Genomic DNA, 16,410 nt, shown 5'->3' with positions numbered 1-16,410 from the left:
ATAAGTGTTGACTAATGTAAGTGATGTCATTGCGGTGTGTAAACCACTGCATCCGCCGGTTAAAACAGTTTTGTTTTCTCAGTTCTACGTATACTGCTGTTGGAGCAGCTTCGAAGACGTTGTCCAAAATGCTTTGGACATGTGCAAGTTTAATATATTTTCGTGTGCTAATTCTAATTTTTGTTCTAGCAATTTTGCAGCACAATTCTTCGGCATACAATATTAATTTACTTAATGCCAAGGTATTTAAGGATCCTATGCACGTGTTGGGTGAACGTGCAAGTTATTTTGGCTTCTCGGTTGCTTTGTACGTGGGTACGGACAAATATTTATTACTCATCGGAGCTCCACGAGCGAACTCCAGTGAATTACCATTCGTGACGGAGCCGGGAACGGTTTTCAAATGTACGATGAATGGTGTGTGCAAAGAATGGGTGATGGATAAAACCGGAAATGGTCCACATCCTCGCGAAAGACTCATCAATCAGATAAAGAATAACGCTTGGATCGGTGCTACCATTGCTGTGCAAAACAAAACGGAGCCCAGAGTTATGGTATGTTCCTTATTACTTTTTGTGTCATTAAAAATAATGAATAGTTTTCTAAATTTTTCTTTTATAATCAGAACGTTGTCATTAATTTTTTTAAAGATTTAAAAACTAAAAAAATTTCAATTTTCTTGTCTATTTTTTAATCAATACTTTTTTTTTATTATTTAATAAGCGACTTTGTCGATAACAGGTTTGCGGACCACGATGGATAAATAATATCATAAACGATAACAAGCCTAATTGGTACTTGAATGGCATGTGTTATACAACGCTAGCTAAAAACGCTTATGCATTTGAGAGAGAAGCAGAACACTTGTTACCACTCTCGAACTCTGGAGATCAAATTACGTCGAAAAACAACGTAAATATATATAATTACGGAGTGGGACAAGCCGGTTTTTCTCTGCACATGAACTCACGAGGCACCGTGGTGAATATCGCAATGGGTAGTCCAGGCGTATATAATTGGAAAGGGGATGCAATATTAACTGTCGCTTCGATCAACAGTCCGTTTTCTTCGCGCACAGTGATTCCCTCCCTCGCTAAAGAACCACGACTTCATAGTTATAATTACTTTGGTAAGAATACATCTCTTATTACTACTTTTCATAATAAATGTAGCAGCGAACGATCATATATTTATTAAGTTTTCTGTGTTTCAAGACCATGTATTCGTAATGATTTTCAGGATACGCCATCACATCAGGTACTTACTTCAATGAGCAAGATATTTGGTATGCTTCCAGTGCGCCACAAGGCGCTAATTTGTACGGAAAGGTTCTCGTATTTACCTTCCCTCCTAAAACGAATCAACGCATGTTTATTAAATCAATATTGTACGGTCAACATTATGGCGAGTACTTCGGTGCTGCATTAACGTCATGCGACGTTAATAATGACGGCAGACAGGAGTTAATCGTCGGTGCACCGCAATGGTCCAGAGACGTGGACGAGGGTCATATCTACATCTTTACAGCGCGGCATAATGTATGTTAATTATTATTAATTATCTATGAATCAGACGGAAACAATTTTTTTAATTTATACAAGTATTTATATAATTTATATAAATAACGTTATATTTAATTTCTTAAACTTAAGCGTTCTTTGTAATTGTAAATTAAAAAAGTATTTAATTCTCTAAAAATTATGTTTTTCTGCATAAAATCTAGGGCAATTTCGAAGAATTGCAAACGATCGAAGGTGAGATCGTTGGAGGTAGATTTGGGACCAGCATGATGTGTCTCGGTGATATTGATTACGATGGATACGGTGATATCGCCGTGGGTGCACCTTACGAGGAAGAAAGTGGCGGTGCAGTATATATATTTAACGGTAATAAAGACGGTGTTTCTCGGAAATATAGTCAGAGAATAATCGGCTCGCGATTTTCACCGATAACGCGAGGGTTCGGTATCTCTATCTCGGAACCCCGAGATATAAACTACGATAATCACTCCGATATTGCTGTTGGCGCCTATCTGTCTAGCGAGGTAATCTTACTAAGATCCACGCCAGTCGTTACAGTGAATGTAACATTGATGTATCTAGAAAAAATTAAATTGCTAAGAAACACAACGTCTTTCAAAATCGATATCTGGATGTCTTATGATGGCGTATACGTACCAAAATATTTACGTAAGTTAACATGTATAACTTAATTTTACATTTATTAATTTATATAAATTGTTATATAAATTGTTTTTAAAAATTATGCTTTTTATCGGCTTCCACTTGTAGATCGCGAAATTTATTTTGCGGTTGTTTTAGGAGTTACCGCAGTCCTGAAAATTGATCCGTTGCACGGTAGAGCTACATATCCAATGCAGAAAAGTAACGACGGATGGCAGACTTATAAATTGAATTATACTTTATTCAAGAATACAATTACGAGTAATCTACTCGAGATACATTTAACAGTATGTATATATGTTTTTTTTTTTTTTTTTTTTTTTTTTAATGGTTGCTGATACTGATAACTTTTTAATATGTTAAACTTTTATTTTTATTTTAGAAGAATATTCAAAATATAATAGATCCTCTTGAAATATCGGTATCTCTGCAGTTAGAAACTGATCTTCAAATCATAAATGAAAGCACGTTGTGTGCACCTTGTGTCGTAATAAATAAACTCCGCTCAAAGATTGAAGATCTCTTAAAGCTGCCGTTTGCCGTGGATTGCGGCGAAGACAATATATGCGTATCTGATTTAAGTGTGACATTGTTCACCGACTCTATTCCGAGCAACAGATACATTATTGGTTCTACGCCGATAATTAATCTGCGTGTTAATGCTTATAATCGCGGTGAACCGGCATATCAGACCAAAGTGCGCATTTTCACCGACGTCTTAACATTAGCGAGTATCCCGCCCGAATGTACGGAAAACCCTCATGTGGGCAGCATGCTGGATGTAATCTGTGACATTGGCAATCCTCTTAGAATAAATGTATGATAATTTTTTATACGTATGGATAAACTTTACTAGTGAGTATAATATAAAACAACGTTATTGTTTTTCAGAAAACATTAATACTGCAATTAGACATGAGCATGGTAAGGTATGACATTAGAAAGATAGAAATACAAGCGAATATTACTACTCAAAGTGACGAGGTAAATTGGAATGACAATAATTACGTTATCACTATATACTTTGACATGGACCTCGACATAGCAATCGCGGGGTTAGTACATCTTGATAAAAATATTAATTTGAAAAAAATTTTATTAATATTATTGTCTTTATTAGGAAAGCACAGGAGAACTTGTATTCGTATCTACGTGAGAATGAGAAAAAATCATTGAACGATATTAGGTTTCAACATTTCTATGAAGTGCAGAAATTTGGCGCCAGTCCTATCGAGGAGGCAATGTTAACAGTAAAAATTCCAATGTACTTTCACCGACACGATGCCGGAGATGTAACGATCGTCAATATTAACGATATCATTGGCATAATGGATGGATATCAGTTTTATTGCAGCGACTTGAACCAAACCGAAGTACTTTCTGACGGGCTTAACAAAATTGTATCAAGGGATAATGTAATAGTGAACTCTTCGAGTATCGCGAACAATGACACGCACGCGAAATTCAGCATAGAAGAAAACACACCGATAAATGTGCCATCTGAAAATAGAACGCTCTACATCAATTGCACAAGTGACGTGATTAAATGTGTACAAATCTCGTGTAGATTGGGTCCATTCTTAAGTTCTTTATCCGTTGCAAAATTTTTGGTGACATTAGATCTCCAGTTATCAAGTTTTCCTGGTAAATATATTACCGTCAAACAACATAGAATTTATGTGAAAGAAAAATACATCTTGAATATTATTTAATTACAGCTAATATGCTGAAGCACAAAGACATTATATTTTACGTGACTGAAGGTAGCGTTATCATAACGCAACCTCACTTTGTTACTCAAAAAAAAAATCATAAACCGGACAGTACTTTAATTGCAACAACGTTTGTGGGATCGCCCGTAGCTGAGCAAGTAGCAATATGGATAATCGTACTGTCAGTTATCCTTGGCATCGTACTATTAATATTATTAGTGCTAGGTTTAATAAAAATTGGATTCTTTAACAGAAAAAAGAAATTGGAACTCGAGGCATTGAAAGCGGAGACTGATGTATGTTTAACATTTTTATCACGATTTCTAAACAAAAGTTTTTTTTTTTTTCTGATTATTATTAGCTATTTTATTAACGCATATTAACGTTTCAGAAAAAATATAATGTGGTACTGGAAACAACATCGTCAACAGAAGCTCTTGATCACGACTGAAATTATACACTCGAACCAAATTTATAGAGTGAGATTTAATGTATTTTTTATTTATATATATTTTTTTCGTAGTAATTTATATCATAATTATGCGTTATTAATTCAAAAATAGAACTTGAAACATAATTCTAATATATTTTGTGAGTATAACGTGTGCATATTTATTTCTTAATATAAATATTAAATATATACATATAACAATTGTGCAACATTTATAATTTAAATATATGTATATAAGGCATATGTTAATATCTATAATATCTGTATTATTCTCTAACTAAGGCCTTTTTTATAAAATAATAAATTTTTTTATAAAAAATATAATCTTAAAAATATTAATGTTTTAGCTATATCTGTGTAACTGTCTTAACTAGACTATTTCATGGAAGAAATATCTTTGTAAAGAGCGGAGTGTATTTCATTTATATTTTGATTCTTATTTAAAATATTTTAACAATCTTTAAAAATCATTTCTGTTAGAGCTTAATTTTATGAATATTATAAATATGAAACAAATTATATGTTTGAGATTCGTATATAGTATTGAGTAACTTTTTCGTCATTGTATTCGATGCAGCTGTCAATATGACAAAATCTTTTGACGTTAAAAGACAGATATAGCATATCTTTATAAACGAGATTTGTGATAGTACGTAATTTCAGATTTTCAACTTACGAGAGAGCAAATTTATCACTATGTATTTGCAGACCAAACTCACTTCCGCATCATTGAAGCGTTTAATCATCCAGTCCAAGTCCCTTCGAAATTTCGTCTGCGGTCAATTTGTGCTTACCGGAAGACGGTGGGGTTTCCGGACGTGGGGCTGGCCTCGGTGCTGGCGGTGTTGGTGGAGGAGGTTCATAACTCGGAGGCGGCGGTCCGGAACGATATTCATCATGAGATTTCTACATATAAAAATACATATAAAAAATTTAATTTAAAAATAAAAAATGTATTAAAACATACGTATATGTAGATCATTAAAACATATATAAATGAGTTACTTACATCATTTCCTCGTTTGCTCAGGCCGTCGAAAGCTGAACTGAACAAGGCAGATCCTATTCCCGACAACAGATCCGATCCGCCAGAACTTTGACCGCCGTAACCACCACCCGATGGTTGATATCCACCGTATCCTCCCGATGGCTGATATGCTGGTTGTTGATGTCCTCCACCTCCACCAAGAACGCCACCGAGTATAGATCCTAGTGTTCCGCTCAGGCTATCACCGGCAGACGGTTGATGTGGAGAATGAACAGGTTGTTGGGATCCTCCACCACCTAACATCAATTAAAAAAAAAAAAAAAAAAAAAAAAGGTAAGATAAATTTATATTAAATTGTTGGAATTTTGAATTGACAGTGTCAAGAATGTGCCTATAAATCGTCTATCTCATCTAAGAAATATTTCTATCCTTGGCAGTAATTCCTATGCGATGATGTCATTCGGCTAGTCACGCTAGCGCTCGATTATAATTATTGTGATATACAAGGCTCTTGAATCACGACATGTATTCATTTACAAGAAGTATCGAAGACATTTAACAAAATTATTTTATACACGTGTAACTCGCGAAGAAATCTTTTTAATCATATTATACGCATATATCAAATTTTCGAAATTTAAGTTATAAATAAATTATACCCAATGCTCCAAGAATAGAATCCAATACACCGCCGCCACCCAATGGCTGTTGGGGATAGCCTTGTTGTGCGTGTGTGTTACTGTGCAAGGCGTTACTCGCCAGGCTGCTGGCTAAAGCCATCCCAAGAGATCCAGCTAAACCACCGAAACCACCTTCGCTTTCCGTTTTTGATTTTGAAGCGTCTGATTTTTCATGATCCTTTTCTTCACTCTCTTCCTTTTTTTTCTGTAAATTATAATACGTGAGAATTTAGGAGATACACTGTAAATATAATAAAAAAATTTAATATATTTTTACATTCATCGCATGCATAGCTGCCGCCACGCCTCCAGCTGCCACTAATCCACCTAGTGCTAATCCAACTTTGTCTAGACAATCTCCAAAAACACCCTCCTCCTCTGCTTTTTGGCGCTCGTAACCTCTTGGTGGGTTGTAATCACCGGGACCGCCAAAAGTATTAGGAGGAGGACCGTAGCCGGCTGAAGGGGGAGGTCCATATCCCCCGCCTTGAGGTTGAATCGTTGGATATAAACCACCAGGTGCTAGTTAAAAAAAAAAAAAAAAAATTAATATTTTACTCGGTACATGTAAATATATATATATATATTAATTTCAGATAAAAAGAATATTATTATTATTTACGCGGTGGTCCAAAGTTGGCAGTTTGTACATCATCTGGTACTGCAGCAGAGGGCTTTGATGAATCGACTGATACTTGCTCGTATGCGATAGAGTGTATCTCGACATCGCCGTCGATGACCAGGTGAGTAACTTTTATAAACGGCAATCGGTGAGCAAATGCCGTAAAGTGTCTGCCATTGACGGCGATCTTGTAGCAATGAGAATCACACAGAATCAATATTTCAAATTCCTGGCCTGGTTGAATCCACAATGGCCCAGCATTTTCCTCCATGCCCCAAGTCATCGATTCTATATGATTTCTGGTAATAAAACCTTCAGGGAAGCGAGGAGACACGTGAATAGCTATGTCATCTCTCGGATTTAATGTTGGCCCAAGTTGATAATTAATGGCAAATCTCACAGCTTGATGTGGTACCTTGCCTTGTACCTTTACCATAGTACCTGCCCTTAGGCCTTCTTCTACTTTTCCCACATATGGAATTTCCTATTATAAAATATCGTAAAAAAAAAAAAAAAAAAAAAAAAAACCAAGAACCAGATAATTAATTTTTAATATTAATCGCAAGAAAATTTTCATAAATTAGGAAATCATATATAACGATTATTCTAAATAATAATATTTTATATTAAAACAATATATCAATATTATTTATAAATGCTACAACTAGAATTACGGTAAAATTTAATGATTGGCTGAGTAACGGTATAATAAATCGAGGGTTCCTAAGACGCAAAATCATTAGCAGTGCATTCACTGCGGATCAATAAAATTGTTAAAATGAACACTCACCGGATTATACACTGGGGAGTTGGCCATTTTCAGAATCACTTTCTACGATCTATTTTTGACGAATTAAAACAATGATTCTGCGAGAACAGCGTCGAACAGCGTGAAGAGACGGCCGGCGCCTTCACATCGAGTGTTTCCAACCAGCACAGATCAGTCTTTCTATTTACAGTGCTGACGTATCTTCAGAACGTGACGAGTTTGACGCATGGGTTATGTAATCTATCGCACGTCCTCGTGTCGTGACGTCCGAACGCTCGCGAAAACCGAATTGTACAGGACGATAGAGGCTTTATTTCTTCCTAACCACAGTAATTATTTTCTTAATCAATGTCTTTATTCGAAATAGTTTACTTTATTATAGATTAATTTTTTTCCTTTTCTTTTTCTCCTTGTTTTATCTTTAGTGTATAACCAAAAGGAAACTTGGCAATTCTTTTCCTAGATTAAAAGTACCTTTTTTTCCCTCCTTATATTAATTAATTTAAATATTACATTAATTTTTATTATTTTTCATAAGTTAGGTTAAGAATAGATTTTATCCAATCACAGTCACGGATCGCTTTGGTCCATGCCGAGAGAAAGCAGCCCGGACCTGTGAACTTTCCATTAGGCGGCGTTCGTCTTTGTTTAACATTCGCTGAACAATAAGGACAAGATCCTTTTGCGAACGCCGAGCGAAGCGTACTTTCCAGCCAATGCACACATATGAAACGCCGAGTGTTTTACATGAAAATTTCGTGGCTCAAGACGTCAATGGCTCGCGGTTGTTGTTCATGTTGCTCGCGATAGCTTTAAGGTGATAGAACGCGAGAAGTGTCGAAAGATTCGGGCCGCAGCCTCGCAATCCTCGTGTCGGAATCCTCATCACGATGGCTGAAAATCGGGACGCGATACTGGCGGACTTTCAGGTAAGCCCGACCGACGCGTCGCAAAGCTGCGATATAAATACGTTTGTTAGGTTATGGACATTACAATGTAATGACATTGACAATAATTTGGGTAACTCGCGGGCGACAGTCCCCACGAAAGAGATCTCTCGAACTCGGTCTTTCTCCGCGGTTGTCACCGAATCGGCCCGCACGATCAACGCGCGATTTTTACTCGTCAAGTTACGCCACGTCGTGAATTTGCAAAAATTCGTGCTTGCGAGATCTCGTCCATCAATTCCTTTGTTTCATCGCCCCCGCATGCCTTTGTTTTGAAATCTGATGAGGTCTTCGGTAAATCGATAGCTCCTCAACGCGAACACGTTAGATGATTCCGTTTTCTCTCGCCTTAACTTCTTTCCTTCTGATAGTTCTGATGCCAGTTGTTATTTTCAGGCTTGCACTGGAATTGATGATTTTGGAGAAGCTATTTTGTATCTGGAGGAAACAAACTGGAACTTACTGGTAGGTACAAAGTGCAATAATTATAGCTATTGCGTTTTAGACGTTAGAATTAATATTTTTCTATTAAAAAAAATTTTTTTCCTTATTTTTTAATTTTTTTTTATTTTTTTATTTATTTTTATTTATTTAAATATCTAAATATTAAATAAATTTTATTTATTTAAATATTAAATAAATTTTATATATTTAAATATTTCAGGCTGCAATAAGCAAAGCCATGCCTCAGACTACTCAACAATTACCATCAGAAATGACTCCAGATATAGAGATGGTAGAGGAAATTAAAGTGACACCGCGTTCGTCTACATCAAAGCTCCCAATGGTGCAGAATTCGAAAAAGACAAGTGTCACAAAGGCAGCAGATATGGAAGCAAATGCAAAACCTGGAACGAGTAGACCTAAAAGTTGCATAAAAAACAGAACACTTACATTCCATATTAACTATCTTGAAAACGTTTATAGAATAAATTTATCTGAGCTGTCCACTTTTAGTAAGTGCAAATTATTATTATTTAAGCAAGTAATAACTAATAAGCATTTTTTTGTTGAAACAAAACAAGTCAAATTACAAACGGTTTGTTAAAATTTTTTTAGAAGAACTTCAACAGTTTATATGGTGTAAAACAAGTGTATCACCTTGCCAGCAAAGTCTTCGCGGGTGGATGAAGGAGCCTGCTACACCAAATACCGTGCTACAGACGTTAGATCTGCCTAGAGAAAATACTCTGTTTCTAACATCAACGTCGCAAGACAGCGACGTGGCTAATGAGACGTAAGTCGTAAGATTTTGGCGGTCTTGCGATTATTGTAACGACGAATCTGTTTTTTTTTTTTTTTGGCTACAGGATAAGTTTGTCAGATCGTATGATACAGAGTTATACTTTGAACATAAAGGACGAGGTACACAATAAAACATACAAGCTGCAGTTTCCCGGCACACGCACCGTGTTAGAAGTGAAAACGGACGTCTATTCGTTAATAGATGTGCCTGTACGAAATCAACAGTGGAAGGGTTGGCCTAGTTCGCTGAAAGACGATAATGTTATATTGGCACAAAGTGGTATATGTTATCCAGAGCACGATTTGTCCGTCAGTAAGCTTCCTGCAAAGGAAGAGAAGAAGGTAGTGCCTTGGGGGGAAAAAAACGCTTTGTTACTTTTGTGTGTATAAAACTGTAATAAAATATCTTTTTTCAGAAAGTTGTAGATTTAATTGACAGCGATAGTTCCATAGATGAACCGGAGGATGTAGAAGAGTTCGACGTCCCGGAAGAATTCACTGGCGATGATGATATTTTCATAGATGATGTTAAACCTACTAAAATAGAACGTCTCAGTGAGTGCTTAAAAACATAAGAATTGAAGTAATATAATATATTAGTATATTGCAAGCAAACTAATTAATTTTCTCTTTGCAAATAGTGCCAGAAAATATAGTGGATGAAGTGATGGGTACGTTACATTTCGCTGAGCAATTCGAAAAAAGATATGGACCAGCACACCCAGAATTCTTCACTGGTACATTTGAAGACGCCTTAAAAGAATCTTGTCTAAAGCCAGCGAAGGAGGTTCGTAATAAATTTTTATACCAAATTCAAACAAATATGTAAAATCAATTAAATGATACGTAAAATTGTAAGGAAAACATATATGTAATTCCTAAGTGACTGTAAACGAGCTTACAGAATTAATATATTTTTTATAATATTACAGAGAAAATTATTGGCTGTATATTTGCACCATGACAACAGCGTATTAGCAAACGTCTTTTGTACTCAATTGTTAGGGTTTGAAACGGTGCTGCAACTTCTTTCGGCAAATTTTATAGTGTGGGGTTGGGATATTACATATGAATCTAACAAAGAGAGGTAAAGTTTATGTAAACGTGTGATACTGAAAATTCACTAAATTTTCGCCAGTTAATTGTTTGATTGGTTTGTAGATTTTTGTATTCGGTAACGCAAACGCTTGGCACTGTCGGTTCATTAGCTGTGTCGAGTATAGACGTTGATACCTTGCCAGTTCTCATGATCATTATGAGATCTAGATCTAACACGGAGATATTTACTATTGTACATGGCAATGTGGGTGTTAGTGAGTTATTAACAAATTTGGTACAAGCCGTCGATGTATTCCAGGTAAAAAAAAAACAATTTTTATTTTATACATACGATGGAAAGGACAGCTACACAAGTATAAACGTGAATTTCGGTTTATATTGCCATTATTTTTTTTGTTTAAACAGGAACAAAGACGAGCTGATATCGGCGTTGAAGAAGAACGACAAGCCAGAGAAAGAGTAAAACAAGAACAAGACAGAGCGTATCAAGAAAGTTTGGCAGCTGATAGGTAATTAAAAAAAAAAAAAAAAAAAATTAGTACAAGCTTTAAAGGGGAGGGATAAATATATTTATATTAAACAAAAAATACAAAAAATTTGTAATAATTTAAAGAGCGAAAGAAGAAGCAAAACAAATGCAAGAAGAACTTCAGAAGAAAAAGAAAGAGCAAGCTGAAAACGAAAGATTAGCTGAAGAGGCGAGAAAAGAAGCTCACAGGCAGGCTGTAGAATCTAGTTTACCACCTGAACCGCAACAGGGTGCGGGCGACGGCGTAATGAAAGTGAGAGTACGGCTTCCAGCAGGAAAATTTTTGGAACGCAAATTTCAACCGGATACGCCATTACAGACACTCTTTAATTTTCTCATCGTGGAAGGCTATCCTACAGAGGAATATAAGCTCCTATCTAGTTGGCCTCGAAGGGATGTAAGTAGATGATGTAAGCATTTAAGTTCATATTATGTAGATATTTGTTTATGTGCATTTTTTTATATTATACTTTTTAAAGAGTTAAATAAAATAATTTGAAATGTTTTAGCTGTAATTAAATATCTGCTACATGCTAATAATATGTTTATTATTAGCGTAATAATACATTAATCCTTTGAGTGCTCAATACTCGCGGCCGATGCGGTCCGTACGGACGATGCGCGGCTGGCGCTGAGCGCGAATTTGCGTCCACAGTCTATCGATAGATTTCGCTGGACGCATATATGCGCCCATCGCACTCAAAGGGTTAATAATACGTTTAACATATTCAATTTGTTCTAGTTAACATCAATGGATGCAAAGCTTACTTTGATGGAACTGAAATTCTGTCCCCAGGAAACAGTAATTTTAGAAGAACGATAAATAATACATTGTAATTAAATTCAAATGTAGAAATTAAGTGTCGCGACTTCTTCAGGAATGTATTTATTTAACAATTTCGAAATAGCATTATATGAATCCTGTTTATCAATTATACATTTTTATGCTAATTCTTCTTGTACGATTAAGTCGTACGTAATACACACCGCGCGTGCAGATTTTTATTTTACAAAAAGAAAGTTCTTTTCAGGTATACGTATATATATTTTAAATTTCTAGGAATAAATTGTATTTCGAAACAAGTTCAAATTTAAAAAAAAAAAAAGTTGCTTTTATTTATTACGAACGTTATCGCAATGTATTGGGCTATGTAAATAATGGGCAATATAATGAAATCTCATATAGGGATGTATAATTTTTTTTTTTTTTTATAAATATAAACTTGCAGCAAACACAATATCCCGTTTTATAAGTTTAATCGCTTCGCTAAATTTATTTTCTAGGTCTGTATTTCCGATACCCTTTGCGGCTTGGCATAATTGTCGAAGCACTTCCTCTAAACGTCTCATACACCTGATTATAGATCCTGAAATATGTTTTATGTATTTGTATATATTAAAAAAAAAAAAAAAACCTTTAGTTTATCATTATTATTACAGCAATGAAATGTGCTAATAATATATAATATACCCTACCTTCAAATATATCTGTCATTTTGCAAATCTGTAAAAACGTTGCGCCTTTACACCAAGCGTATATAACGTCCATTAAAAATGGTCTGAATCTGTCGACATATGCGTCTTCATTTAATTCCAAATTAGCCTCTGTCGATACCTTTGCTATTCTTCGAGCGAGATCTTGCATTTGCCTGAGCGGTCCACTTAGTTCTTCTGTACTTTTAGGCATTTCATTTGACTTTTCGTCGCATACAAAACAACTGATCAATGCCACCATTTGCGGCACGCTCAACGCGTTAAAAAGACCATTAAAAATCATCTCGGTCATTAACAGCTCATCGGCACCGTTCAGCTCGCAAGCTACACGTCCTTTTAATTCTATAACGTCCGCCGACGTACAATAAGCCATTCTCCGTAAAACTCGTTTTCTACATTTTAGCTCGTCCATTTGAAGTATTGATTTTGCCTGTTTGAACTCCTCTTTAGCTTGCTTGAGCTGTGTAGCTAATTCTTCTTTATGCAAAAATTGTTCGTATAATACATTTACATTGGGGTCCTATAAATTAAAAATAAAATGTTAACCGAATTAGAAAACTAAATTGAAAGAAAATGATATACTGTAGCAATATAAACTCTCCCCTCACCTTATGCAAAGAATGAGCGTATAATTTTTTTTCTAACGCTTCAATTTTGTTGACGATTACTTTAAAACCTTGATCTTCTATCTTCATATCTGTAATAGGATTGAGTAACGGTGGACCATCTGGGAATCTCTTCTTCACTTCTCGTATCGATTTCAGCACACTTTTTCTATTGTCAGGCGGCCTAAGATCTTTCGGGTAGTATAATCTCAATGAACTAATTTGCGAAATTAAACGATGCATAACAGGGACTACTTCCACTTCGCCCTCTTCCCCCTCGCGACATGGAATTGGATTGCCTTCTTTAGAATCTTTCGATAGATGAAGTAAAACGTCAATAACGATAGCAGTTTTGTTTTTTGCTGGATTTTTAGGCGGTTTCTTTTTAAAATTTACCACAATTCCCCAATCGAATGTTTCGAGTAGATTTTTTACCTAAAACAATAACGTTACAAGATAAAATTAATTCCGTTGAAGATGGTTTCCTTATCTTTACTAAAACTTACTTTAATTAATCTTCCAGGTTGCAAAAATGGAACCAAGTACTCTGGTCGCGTTAGAAATGATTGAAACTGTCCAGTCAAACGATTGAGTTGCTGGCGTATATCATGATACGAAGAAATCTCGTCGTATCTTTCCACGTTTACGGTATTGTAAGATTCTTGTAATTCTTTCACCTCTAAAAAATGTAATTAAGATTAACAATTTGCTTTTCAGTCTATCGACAACGTCACGCTAAATGGTAGAATCAATTAATATACATATAAACTTACTGTTGTACAGAAGTGGAATGCCAGCTTGATTTTGAAATTGGAAAAAGCTTCTTTCCAACATGTATTCTGGATTTATTTCTTCCACTCGGAGAAGATTAAGAACCATATTATAAGTCAAGTGAAATGCGGAGTTAATTGGATCTGGTTTTCCCTGGACAATAGTCTTACCAACGGCCGGGCTGACCTGTTCGTCTATCATCAATATGACAATTCCTTTGTCGTCGAGACCTCTTCTGCCAGCGCGGCCGGACATCTGGATGTATTCCCCCGACGTGATCCAACGGAAATCCTTACCGTCAAACTTGCGGGGCGCCGTGAATAAAACTGTTCGCGCCGGCATGTTCAAGCCCATCGCAAACGTTTCAGTGGCGAAAAGCGCTTTGATCAGACCCTCGCCGAATAATATCTCGACCGTTTCTTTCAAGATCGGCAAGAGTCCGCCGTGATGGATCCCTATTCCACGTCGCAAAAGTGGCAGCAAGTTCATAACTTGAGGTAACTTTTTATCTTCCTCATTAAGAACATCTATCGCGTTGTTGAAAACCTCGTCGACAAGTTTCTTCTCGTCTAGCGTGTTCAAATCCAGTTTAGCCATTTGCATCGCGTATACCTCGCAATCTTTTTTCGAAAAGCTGAAAATTATTACAGGCGCGAAGTTTCTCTCCATAATCATTTTTACCATCTTGAAGATATTTGTTTGCCCGCTGTTTGTGGGACGCATACCACCTTTGCGCCCTTTGGTATCACCTTTAGACGCGTCACCCATGTTCTGAAGGCATGCCATAGCTCTATTAAAGTTTTCCTCTTTGAATTGACCGGTCTCATCTACAACCTGTTTTACAAAAGATAAATTTGATATATAAATAATCACGACTGCTCACTAAAAAAAATATTATTTTTTTTAAATATAAATTACTAACCAAATGTATACCGTCGCCGCCAACTGGAAAAATATAATGCTGCAACGGAGTAGGTCTGTAGTCCGTGGACACGACGTGGCAAGGTTGATTGTGCAAATGTGCCACCCACTCTGCAAATTGTCGTGCGTTTGGTATAGTAGCCGAGAGAAATACATAGTGCACGTTGTCGGGTAACAATATGAGTGTCTCCTCCCATACTACACCTCGTTCTTTATCGCGCATGTAGTGAATCTCGTCAAAAATCACCCAGCCAACTTCGCGCATTACCTAGGCAACAAGTGTTACATAAATTTGCATCAACATATTTTATTTCCTTTACAGAATAGTTTAAATAAATTTTTAATAATATTTTTTAGATAGATCACAATTAATCTCAAATAATCCGAAATTAAGATTAAACAAACCTCTGAACCCCTATAAAGCATGTTTCGTAAAATTTCAGTAGTCATGATTAGAACACTCGCCGTTGGATTAATAGTAACGTCACCCGTTATTAATCCAACATCTTTAAACTCCTCGTGAAACTCTCTATATTTCTGATTGCTCAGCGCTTTTATCGGAGTAGTATATATTACTCTCTGTTTATCTCTGAGTGAACACGCTATTGCATATCTGTAAAAAGTATGCGAGGCAGTGGAATAAAATTATCAAGTTATTAAAAAAAAATTTTAAAGGTATAATGTAAAATATTAACTCAGCCACGACGGTTTTGCCAGCCGAAGTATGCGCAGAGACGAGAACCGATTGATTATTATCAATGCATAAAATTGCCTCTTTTTGAAACGGATCGAGTATAAATTTATATTCTTTGGCTGGCTTGCCTTGGTGACGCTCCAAAGGTACGTACAGTTGATCGGGAGGCACGGCAACTTCGTGCGTACACGATTCTATGGTTTCTACAGTGTGTACTTTTATACAGCATGCTACATCTTCCAAACTGAATAAGATCATTGTAGACGTTAGTTATTGTTAATATTCGTAATACTAAAAAAATTTATAAATATTGTATTTTTATTGAATTACTTGATATCGTCCAAGACAGATTCGTGTCTTAATTTTTTGACGGCTAACTCATCGTTATTCGTGTCAAATTGTCGTTTGATTCTCGTTCCTAGTTCAATTTTCCTGTGCATAAATGTACAGCTTTAATAAATTAACTTGAAATAATTAAATCGGCAATAGATGTTAGCTTCCAAAATTCAGTGAGGTTAAAACATTGTTACAATATTACGTACTTTGCAACGTCCGGTATCTCCTCCGTGTTATCACCCTCTTCGTCAAAAATGTCAAACAAATCTTCAGAAAAATTCGCCATTGTTTAATTAAAAAATTAATGTTTCAACAAATTACAACAATCATATACACGTTTATCGGAGTAACCTCATTATTGCTTGTTGCTTCACGAGTTCACGACGGCATCAATTTGCTGCGAC

At 35.8% G+C, this 16,410-nt stretch overlaps 4 protein-coding genes across 7 annotated transcripts; 2 read left to right on the top strand and 2 right to left on the bottom strand.

The window, feature by feature from the left end:
- Window positions 1–23: 23 nt before the first annotated feature.
- On the top strand, window positions 24–4,424 carry LOC139113846 (integrin alpha-PS4). Its single transcript, XM_070675270.1, has 10 exons — window positions 24–554; window positions 742–1,129; window positions 1,240–1,538; window positions 1,724–2,189; window positions 2,322–2,470; window positions 2,566–3,000; window positions 3,075–3,238; window positions 3,304–3,827; window positions 3,902–4,191; window positions 4,287–4,424. The coding sequence occupies exons 1-10, from the start codon at window positions 24–26 to the stop codon at window positions 4,344–4,346; spliced, it is 3,306 nt and encodes a 1,101-aa protein (XP_070531371.1). The 3' UTR covers window positions 4,347–4,424.
- A 37-nt stretch (window positions 4,425–4,461) lies between these two features.
- Window positions 4,462–7,567, bottom strand: LOC139113863 (uncharacterized). Its single transcript, XM_070675313.1, has 6 exons — window positions 7,427–7,567; window positions 6,637–7,120; window positions 6,292–6,536; window positions 5,994–6,219; window positions 5,356–5,630; window positions 4,462–5,252 (listed from the first exon to the last, which is right to left on the bottom strand). Exons 1-6 carry the CDS (start codon window positions 7,451–7,453, stop codon window positions 5,085–5,087), a joined length of 1,425 nt encoding a protein of 474 aa, XP_070531414.1. The 5' UTR covers window positions 7,454–7,567; the 3' UTR covers window positions 4,462–5,084.
- Window positions 7,568–7,595: 28 nt separating this feature from the next.
- On the top strand, window positions 7,596–12,407 carry Casp (Fas associated factor casp). 3 transcript variants are annotated; one of them, XM_070675292.1, is made up of 13 exons: window positions 7,597–7,734; window positions 7,944–8,334; window positions 8,749–8,817; window positions 9,017–9,308; window positions 9,412–9,589; window positions 9,663–9,939; window positions 10,014–10,152; window positions 10,239–10,384; window positions 10,530–10,684; window positions 10,759–10,954; window positions 11,062–11,165; window positions 11,270–11,582; window positions 11,928–12,407. In XM_070675292.1, the coding sequence occupies exons 2-13, from the start codon at window positions 8,296–8,298 to the stop codon at window positions 12,006–12,008; spliced, it is 1,989 nt and encodes a 662-aa protein (XP_070531393.1). In that variant the 5' UTR covers window positions 7,597–7,734; window positions 7,944–8,295; the 3' UTR covers window positions 12,009–12,407. The 3 variants fall into 3 exon arrangements, with proteins under 3 accessions (XP_070531395.1, XP_070531393.1, XP_070531394.1); XM_070675293.1 differs by having other exon boundaries at window positions 11,270–11,595; XM_070675294.1 differs by lacking the exon at window positions 7,944–8,334 and having other exon boundaries at window positions 7,596–7,734.
- On the bottom strand, window positions 12,379–16,398 carry Mtr4 (exosome RNA helicase Mtr4). 2 transcript variants are annotated; one of them, XM_070675275.1, is made up of 10 exons: window positions 16,213–16,398; window positions 16,001–16,102; window positions 15,672–15,914; window positions 15,382–15,589; window positions 14,978–15,244; window positions 14,058–14,889; window positions 13,791–13,963; window positions 13,288–13,719; window positions 12,662–13,199; window positions 12,379–12,552 (listed from the first exon to the last, which is right to left on the bottom strand). In XM_070675275.1, exons 1-10 carry the CDS (start codon window positions 16,290–16,292, stop codon window positions 12,395–12,397), a joined length of 3,033 nt encoding a protein of 1,010 aa, XP_070531376.1. In that variant the 5' UTR covers window positions 16,293–16,398; the 3' UTR covers window positions 12,379–12,394. The 2 variants fall into 2 exon arrangements, with proteins under 2 accessions (XP_070531376.1, XP_070531377.1); XM_070675276.1 differs by having other exon boundaries at window positions 15,825–15,914.
- Window positions 16,399–16,410: the final 12 nt, after the last annotated feature.

Source organism: Cardiocondyla obscurior, linkage group LG03 (assembly GCF_019399895.1).
Source record: "Cardiocondyla obscurior isolate alpha-2009 linkage group LG03, Cobs3.1, whole genome shotgun sequence".
Lineage (NCBI taxonomy): Eukaryota > Metazoa > Arthropoda > Insecta > Hymenoptera > Formicidae > Cardiocondyla > Cardiocondyla obscurior.
Note: the sequence above shows the minus strand (reverse complement) of the source record. Positions and strands in the feature narration are given on the sequence as shown.